The following is a 10,058-nucleotide window of genomic DNA, read 5'->3' on the forward strand; positions in this document are numbered from 1 at the left end:
CACACACACACACACACACACACACACACACACACACACACACACACCCGGACACCCTGTGATTGCAGCTGCAGCTGTAGGACACCCGTGTGTGTGTGCGCGCGCACGCGCAAAGTGGCTACACCCGCTGGAGTGAAGAATATCTGCAAACTTCAAGACGGCCGTCACCGTCGCTTTTTTAAATTAACAATTTTTAGAGAGGTTCCAGGGCCACAGAAAGGTTTGGCAGAAAGCGCAGAATTCGCACATACTCCTCCCAAGCCCCCACAGCCTCCCTCCGTCGACCTGGCGCGCTGGGTACACGGACGACAACTGATGTGCGCACACGGGTTCACTATCACCACCCGGAGCCTACAGTGTGCATCAGGCTTCACCCCCAGTGCTGGAAGTTCTGCGGTTTGAACACGTGTTTGAGGACACTCGCTACAGCACCACTCAGAGTCGTTTCATTGCCTAAAACTGCTCTGAGCTCCCCCATCCACCCGCCCTACCCCACCCAACCCACAGCAACCACTAACCCCTTTCCCGGCCACAGCTGCGCCTTCTCCCGAACTCCTGTAGCTGGACTCACACAGGACTTCTCCGACTGGCTTCTTTGGCTTAATAATGTGCATCTAGGTAGGGTTCACATCTGTCTTTTCATGACTTAATAGCGCATTTCTTTTTAGTGCTGAGTAATGTTTCCTCGTCTGGATGGACCACAGTTTGTCTGTCCGCCACCCACTGAAGGACATCTTGGATGCTTCCAAGTTTTGGCGATTATGAATAAAGCTGCTGTAAACATCCGTATGCAGGATTTTGTGTAGAGTTAAGTTTTTAGCTCATTTGGGTCAACACCTAGGGTTTGCTTGGTGGATCCAATGGTAACAGTGTGTTTAGTTTTGTTTTTAGGATTTTATTTATTTATTTGAGAGAGGGTGAGAGAGCATAAGCAGGGAGGAGGGGCCGATGGAGAGGGAGAAGCAGACTCTCTGCTGAGCAGGGAGCCCGATGCAGGGCTCAATCTCAGGACCCCGGGATCATGACCTAAGCCGAAAGCAGATGTTTCACCAACCCAGCCACGCAGGTGCTTCGAGTGTGTCTGGTCTCGTACGAAGCTGCCAGGATGTCTTGTGGAGCCGCAGCGAGGGTCTGCGTTCCCTGCAGCCATGACTGGGCTCTTGCCACTCCGCGTCCTCGCCAGCACTTGGTCTAGTCAGTGCCCTGGATTCTGGCCGTTCTAGTAGGCGTGCAGTGGAATCTTGTTATAATTTGCATTTCCCTGATGACGCAGGATGTGGAGCATCTTCTCATCCACTTATCTGATGTCTGTATGTCTTCTCTGGTGAGGTGTCTATTAAGTAAGGTCTTTGGCCCACTTCTTAATCAGGTTGTTCGTTCTCTTATTGTTGAGTTTTAGGAATTCCTTGTATATCATAATAAACTTTTTTTTTTAATAGATCATGCCCTTGGTTTGAACCTAAAATGTCATTACCAAGAGTATCACCCTGACACCAAAGAAGACAAAGACCGCACAATAAAAGAGAACTACACACCAATATCCCTGATGAACACAGAGGCAAAAATCCTCCACAAAAATACCAGCGAACTGAATCCAACAATACATTTAAAAAACATTCACCACAATCAAGTGGGATTTATTCCTGGGATGCAAGGGTGGTTCAGCATTCACAAATCAATCAACATGATACATCACATCAAGAGGAAGAACAAGAACAATATGATCATTTCAACAGATGCAGAAAGAGCATTTGAGAAAGTACAACATCTATTCATGATTAAAAATTCTCGACAAAGTCGGTTTAGAGAGAACATACCTCAGCTAAACATACGTGTGTATATAAACCCACAGCTAACATATTCAATGGAGAAAAACTGAGAGCTCTTCCCCCAAGGTCAGGAACAAGACAGGGATGTTTCTTCTCATCAGTACTGTTCATCACAGTACTGGAAGTTCTAGCCACAGCAATCAGACAAGAAAAAGAAATAAAAGGCATCCAAACTGGTAAGGAAGAAATAAAAATTTCACTATTTGTAGATGGCATGATATTCTATATAGAATCCCTAAAGACTCCACCAAAAAAACAACTACAACTGATAAATGAAATCAGTAAAGTCACAGGATACAAAATATACAGAAATTTGTTGCATTTCTATACACTAATAATGAAACAGGAGAAAGAGAAATTAAGAAAATCCCATTTACAATTGCACCAAAAATAGTAAGATACCTAGGGATAAACCCAACCAAGGAGGTGAAAGACCTGTACTCTGAAAACTATAAAACACTGATGAAGGAAGTTGAAGAGGACACAAAGAAATGGGAAGACATTCCATGCTCATGGACTGGAAGAACAAATACTGTTAAAATGTCTATACTCCCCAAAGTAACGTACACATTTAATGCAACCCTTATCAAAATACCAACAGCTGGGACGCCCGGTGGCTCAGCTGGCCGAGCGTCCGACTCTTGATCTCAGCTCAGGTCTTGATCTCAGCGTTGTGAGTTCAAGCCCTGCACTGGGCTCCACGCTGGGTGTGGAGCCTACTTAAAAAAAAACACAAAAAACATTTTTCACAGAAATGGAACAAACAATCCTAAAATTTGTATGGAACTACAAAAGACCCCGAATAGCCAAAGCAATTTTGAAAAAGAAAAGCAAAGCTGGACGCATCACAATTCCACACTTCAAGTTGTATTACAAAACTGTAGTGATCAAAACAGTGTGGTGCTGGCACAGAAAGAGACACAAAGATCAATAGAACGGAATAGAAAACACAAAAATGAACCCACAATTATATGGTCAATTACTCTACTACAAAGGAGGCAATAATATGCAATGGGGAAAAAAAGCCAGTCTCTTCAACAAATGGCATTGAGAAAACTAGACAGCTACATGCAAAAGAATGAAACTGGATCACTTTCTTTCATCAAACACAAAAATACATTCAAAATGGATTAAAGACCTAAATGTGAGACCCAAAACCATAAAAATCCTAGAAGGGAGCACAGGCAGTAATGTCTCTGACACTGGCCATGGCAACATTTTTCTAGATACGTCTCCGGAGGCAAGAGAAACCAAAGCAAAAATGAACAATTGGGACATAACACCAAGATAAAAAGCTTCTACACAGTCAAGGAAACAATCCACAAAACCAAAAGGCAGCCTATGGAAATGAGAGAAGATAGTTGCCAATGATATATCCAATAAGGGGTTAGTATCCAAAATATATAAAGAACTTATCAAACTCAACACCCAGAGAATAATCCAGTCAAGAAACAGGCAGAAGACATGAATAGACATTTTTCCAAAGAGGACATCCTGATGGCCAATAAACACGTGAAAAGATGCTCAACATCACTCATCATCAGGGAAATACAAATCAAAACTACAATGAGATATCCCCTCACACCTGTCAGGATGGTTAAAATTAACAACACTGGGAACAACAGGTGTAGGTAGGGATGTAGAGAAAGGCAAACACTCATGCACTGTTGGTGGGAATGCAAACTGGTGCAGCCACTCTGGAAAACAGTATGGAGGTTCCTCAAAAAGTTGAAAAGAGCTACCCTATGATCCAGCAATTGCACTACTGCGTATTTACCCAAAGAACACAAAATACTAATTCAAAGGGATACATGCACCCCGATGTTTATAAGCAACATTATTTGCAATAGCCAAATTATGGAAACAGCCCAAATGTCCATCAACTGATGAATGGATAAAGAAGATGTGGTGTGTATATACAATGGAATATTATTCAGCAATCCAAAAGAACGACATCTTGCTATTTGCAATGACATGGATGGAGCTAGAGACTATTATGCTAAGCGAAATACCGTAAGAGTTCACTCATGTGGAATTTAAGAAACAAAACAAGTGAGCAAAGAGAAAAAAAGAGAGACAAACCAAGAAATGGACCCTTAACTATAGAGAACACAAAGCTGGTATGGCGCGGGGGGGAGGGCAAGGGATGGGGGAAACGGGTGATGGGGATGAAGGAGTGCACTTGTCGTGATGAGCACCAGGTGTTGCACGGAAATGTTAAATCACTATATTGCACACCTGAAACTAACATAACACTGTGGGTTGACTGGAATTTAGATAAAATAAAATAAAGTAAAATAACATAAGCCATTGCCAAGCGCATGGCCACCTAGATTCTCTATGTTACCTTCTAGGAGTTTAAAAGTTTTGCACTTTGCATTTAGGTCTACAGTCCATTTTGAGTTAATTTTTGTGAAAAGAGTAAGGTCTCTGTGTGGATTCACTCGTGTGTGTGGACGTCCAGTGGTTCCAGCACCATTTGTTGAAGACACTGTCTCTGCCCCTCTGAGTTGCCTCTGCATGGTCGTCAAAAGCCAGTTAACTCCATTATGTGGGTCTGTTTCCAGGCTCTCTGCTCTGTTGCACTGAACTATTTGTCTATTCTCTCGCCAATACACTGTCTTCGTCTCCTTTCTTTTATTCTTCTCCAAAAAAACTTAACATGTGTTTAAAGAAACCTGACATAAATTAAAGGCAGTGATCAAGTAGTCCGGAAAATCTTAGAATGCAACCCTCCGGAGAACAGAACCGGATTTGAAAACTATTTGAAGTGAGAAAACCTGCAGCCAACCCTCAGGTTCCAACCTCAGATGGGCTGTGCTGCTACTCTGAACCATCCTCCTGGGGGCCTGTCCGCCCAAAACACAGCCCCTCGCAGGTCTGTAGTCAGAGACCGATCCTAACCTGCTTCTTAGAGACTCCAGCTGCTGTGTTCACACCTTCTCTTATCGGCCGCTCAGATTAGTGGCGGCAGCCAGGTGCTGGGGCAGAGCACAGCCCTCCCCCCACCGCCCGCCTGCCTGCACCTGGGGGGCCCTGCACCAGCCAGGGACCAACTCCTGTCTGCAGGCAGGCCCCCATGCTCCCCGAGGGCCAGCTGGCTCTCCACTTCAACCTCTGCTTTTTACACTTACGTGCAGGGGGCGCTTCACTCTGCTCTGTGCTCGATGCCAAACACTTGTCAAGAGTCCCTACGACCCCATGATAGTCAGCCAGCACCAGCCCCACTGCACAAACAGGTAAACCAAGGCTCACAAAGGCAGGTGTCCTCCCCAAGGTCTCCCCACCGAGAAGCTGTGGGCCTGGGGTGCAAATGCAGCAGAGGCCCTGCTCTGGGGTGTTTATGTGCACAGGGTGGGGTGCCCTGTCTGGCTGCAAGGCTCCTGAATGCCCCTTCTCAGCACCCCTGGGAGACGCTAGTTTCCACCTCCTCACTCAGCCCAGCGGATGGCAAAGGAGACCCAGGCGCACGGCCCAAAGCTCTGCAGACTGGGTCAAGTTCTGCTCCCTCAAAGAGGTGACTTGAAGCTCCATGTTGTCACCCTGGGCATCATCCAGCTTCAGCCTACAGCTGGCCCAAGCCACAGGCCCAAGAGAGGCCTATGGCCACGCACAGAGCCACAAGTCCAAGCCATCTGGCAGGTAAGTGGCAGGCACAGGGCCAGCCCCGCCAGCCCAGGACCACAGGATGGCCTCTCACCACGCTCATGCCCTCGCCACCCACAGGCTTCTAGAAAACACCCCTCTTCCATGAAAACCTGGCTCTCCCACCATGATGTGGTCTGCCCTGCTCTCTGTGGTACCCCAGCCCGGAACCAGGGCACCCGTTCAGCAAATGCTGCTGCACCGCCGACAGGGCACCAGGCACCTGGAACCTTCTGGAACATTCCCCACCCACTTAGCAACTTTTCTTCTCTCCACCATCATGTTCTAGCTAACAGCCCCACCTACAAAGCTCGTACACCTGAGTAAGCCTAAGCCACGACCTGGAAATGACATGGGGGGGGAAGGGGGGAGACCATCAGCCCACCACACTAGGAAGTCTGGGGTCCTTGTCGTGGGGCACACGTCACTTGGCAGTCAGGCCTGACACAGGCTCAGTCCACTGCCCCAGATGCCAGGACCTCTGAGGATGCCCCAAAAGGCACACACTGAGCAGCGGGAACACCTGCTTCTAACAGGAAACAAGCCACGGCATCCAGGGCGCCCCCAATGGTGACCCACAGCTCCGGGTGCTCATCTATCACCGCCAACCACACGGACCTCGCCAACACGGCACCCCGTTGCTGCAAAGGCAGGGAAGGGGAGAAGGCCCGTCTACACAGGTCTCTCAGGCAAGCAAACCAGAACCGTGAGGTGCCCGGCACGTGATACATCACTCAAGAACGCAAGCTCTAAGCATCCGACTCCAGCAAGCAAGCAGCACAGTCCCCTCCGCGTGTCTGCAGCCCCGGGTCGGGCTGCTCGAGGCCACTCTGACAGCAGACAAGGCCCCCGAGGGGACCGCCAAACCCCGCGTGTGAAGCCACCCAGCACCACACGATGTGTCCGTGGCCTGTCTATGAAAGGCAATGGTGCACCTGCACAGGCAGGTGCCAGCTCAGCACCTGTGGGGGGGGGGGGTACTGCCATGGCCACAGGAGTCCCCACGGGTCTGACGAAAGCGAGGACCCTGGTGCGCCGCGCACACCCACCTGGAATGAGCCTCCCAGGGCGCAGGCAGGTGAGTGGCACGCAGGCGAGTCAGGAACACACAGCAACCCCTTGCCCACATGAAGGGGAAGGCGGAGGTCTTGTGGTCCCCATGTCCACAAGTCCCTCCTCAGGCCTGGCCCGCCGCTCAGGAGCCCAGTCACCTCTGGGCAATGCAGAGCAGCAGGCCCACTTCACGACAGCACCTGCAGGGTCTGCAAGCCCGTCTTTTGGACTCACCCAGCCCCACAAGGGCCCTGCGAGTGCTGTGAGCAGAGGCTCAAAGAGCAACACCCCCATGCGGCAGAACGACCCCCACCCTGCACATGGGCCTAAACACCAGCACAGAAAACACGGTCCCAGGTGCTCCCCCCTGCCAGGAGGCAGTGCCCAGCCCGGCAAGAGCAGCTCCCAAAGCCTTCTGCGGGGAGGCCCCATCTTCCCTGAAGGCAGGGGGCCGTGACAAGAGGGGGCTGAAAACCAAGATGACTGTGTCCAAGATCCTGAGGAAGACACAGGAGGAGCGGGTGACCCAGGAAAGGCCAGCGGCCCGCCTCTGACACGGCTTCCAGATGCCAGCCAGGTCTCCTGGGGACCCACACCGGCTCGGAGGGGGCAGTAGGCCAGAAGGTGCCCTCGGACACCCGGGACAGTGTCGGTGGTCAAGATCTGCCCCTACACGGGCCCAGGGTCTACACAGGACTGGCGCTAGCCAAGGACAGCCCCGGGGATGAGGGAAACATGCACCGGAGCTCTGGGGCGTGCACTCTCCCTGCTATCAGAGCTTGCTCTGCTGCCCGGACAAAAGTTCATTCAAGAGAAGACAGAGAAGTGATACTTTAAAATGGCTTCCCCAGAAAATCAGTGTGAGCTTTGGCCACCTAGAGAATTCGGGAGGTGACGTGTCTTGCTGCAAAGCCCTTCCAACACAGATTTATGGAAGGAAGTAGGACGTTACAGGAATCTTTCGTCCTGCAAGCCAGACTTATTCAGTCTAGAGATGCAACCTTTCCCACCTCAGGCAGGGCACCCTGGGAGAAGAGTGGGTGAGCCCTCCTCCGTCTGGCAGAGGCCAGCAGGTGCAGATGCCCCCCAGCATCCTGAGGGCAGGAGGAGGAAACAGACTTTTGGGGCGTTCCAAAGCTGCCAGCCAAGGCACTCCTGGGGGCTGAGGAAGGGGGGTCAGAGGGTGGTAAGAATCCTGCAAAGCTCCCCATGCTGAAGGCAACACTCCCAGTGACCTCCACTGGGATCCCTGACACCCAGCCATCCTGGGGCCCGACAGAGGATGGACATCTCCATACTGTGCAAGAGGAAACCCCTTCCCCAGGCTCAGAGCCAACAAGCTACACCTGTTGCCCTCTCTCGGCGCACAGGGGTCCCAGAGACCCAACCCTCACCTCCTCCACTAAGGACAGCCTCACCAAGCTGGACACCTCCTCCCATGATGCTACACTCCCCCCTTACCCTCCCACCCTCTGTGTCCTCGATGGTGACCTTGGGGGTCCTCAACAATGAACAGGGTAAATAACAGCCTCCTTGTTGGTGAGGAAACAGCATGCCGCTCCAAATCCCACCTCAGAACAGCCCAGCAGAGGCAGCTGACCCCAGATGCTGCCCATGGACCTGGAGGAAACGTCGGATACCAGGTCGCTCAGAGAGGTACAAAGACTGCTTCCCACCAACGGGGGCTTCCAGTACCTCCTGTTCAAGAACCGCCACCAGACGAATGGCAAGCCTTCTCCAGCCTTCCTACCACCACCCAGAGTCCAGGCATAAAAGACCCCTGGATGGCAGCCAGGCTCCAGGCCTGTGCTCTGCTCAGGACCCAGAGGCAGAGCTGCCTGCCTTGCCTTACAGGGTATGGGAACTAAAAACCCTTCCGAGGGTCACGTGGGCCTGCAATGCCTCATCACTGCTGAGGCCTACCTCGGATCCCGCTGCCGCTCCCCGGCTCCTGCCCACCACCCTGCACCAGCGGGTGCCCACAGCGCCACGCAGGGCCACGCAGGGTCACTTGGCGAGAGGGAGAAGGTGGGAAGGGAAGACGCAGGGCCATGCTCTAAACCTGGGGTCCTCTGCTCCTCTCTGGTCCTCCCTCACCCACACAGCAGCAGTGCCATGGCTGGCCAGGGCCCCCAGACCACAAACCACCGAAGTCACCCCTCCACAGGGCCCAGAATCATCCACAGCCATGAGGAAGGAGAGCTCAGTCCCTCCCGAAGGACTCCACAGGACACCACCAGCCCTGCCAAGAAAACTCCACACTGCCACTGCAAAACCAAGGGACTGCAGGAAGGGCTGGCCTCTGGAGCTCTTTGTCTCTGGAGAAAGGCCAAGGACAGGTTGACACCCACCAAATCGGGGGGCTCGCACACATGCAAGCCACACGGCAGGGGCCCAAAGGACAGAGCAACCAAATCCAGTTTCGGAGCCAAAAAGGCAGGCGGCCTGCAGTGTGGCGGGCTGCCCTGCATCAGGCCTGGAAGGCCCTGCTAACTTTACGGGGTGCTGGGGTAGGCTTACACCCGGGCAGCCAGCTCGCCTACAGGACAGCCCCATGCCTGACAGCTGACCCCCCCCAAGTGAGGGAGGGCCCGTAAACACCCGCTCTGACAGGCAGTGTCCTGGCTTCCAAGGCTGGCCCAGGCAGCTCGGGTTACTGTTTATATAATCTTCTAGGGCTGGGGCTTGACACAGCCAACGTGAGGGCAAGGTTATGAAAAATGCATGTCCGGGGCCTTTGCATTAAAAAAAAAAAAAAAAAAAATCCTACCGGCATTTTGTATGGCTTGGTTTTAAGACCTCTCACACATCCATCTTGTGAAGCAACGGGCCCTGGGGGAACCACGAGGCCCCTGACGCACCCCGGCCCGGCAGCCCCACGTCGCACAGACCGGGGTCAGAAGCAGCCCCTCCAGCACCCCCAGCTGGGGCCCCCACACCTTCGGACTCCAGAGCGCCTGGGACACAGGGCCCCCACACTGCTGCTGCCCGTACAGACCGCCCGGGTGGGTACGGCCGGACTGACGGACACGCCCTCCAAGTGCCCACTCCTGCGCGTGGGCCCACACCGTGCCACACTTGACCTCGCCCGCACCGGCGGTGCCGCGCACAGAACGACACGCGCCGCTGCCCCCGAAGGCCGGGCGCGCGGCCCCGCGCAGGAGCAAGGCTGCGCCCGGAGGCGCTCGCCCACCGCCCACCTGCGGCCAGCGCCCTCACCTGCAGCTCGCACCAGGCCACCTCCACCCAGGTTTCCGTGTCCAGCCCCTTGTAGACCGTCTTGAACGAGCCGCGGCCCAGTTCGATGTCGAACTTGAGGAAGCGGCCGTCCAGGGACGTGGCCACGGCCTTGAGGTCGTCCTCGTCGTCGTCCTCCTCGGGCTCGTCCCGGCGGGGGCGCCCAGGCTCCGGCCTCGCCTCGGACGCCGCGGCGTCTTCGCGCCCCGCCGCCGCCGCCGCCGCCGCCTCGCGGGGGCCTCCGGAGGGCGCGGGCTCGGGGTCGGGGCCGGGCTCCCGCGCGCCCGCGGGCTG

General features: G+C 53.5%; 1 protein-coding gene across 1 annotated transcript in view; it reads right to left on the minus strand.

Moving 5' to 3' along the window:
* WNK2 (WNK lysine deficient protein kinase 2) overlaps positions 1-10,058 on the minus strand; it is a 131,522-nt gene that overhangs the window by 120,558 nt on the left and 906 nt on the right. Inside the window, exon 2 of the mRNA XM_073878268.1 lies at positions 9,747-10,055. Within this exon, the coding sequence (XP_073734369.1) occupies positions 9,747-10,055 (309 nt within the window). The remainder of the gene's footprint in view (positions 1-9,746; positions 10,056-10,058) is intronic.

This window comes from Callorhinus ursinus, unplaced genomic scaffold, assembly GCF_003265705.2.
Source record: "Callorhinus ursinus isolate GAN/ISIS: 27379988/994484 unplaced genomic scaffold, GSC_fseal_2.0 scaffold28, whole genome shotgun sequence".
In the NCBI taxonomy this organism is placed as follows: Eukaryota; Metazoa; Chordata; class Mammalia; order Carnivora; family Otariidae; genus Callorhinus; species Callorhinus ursinus.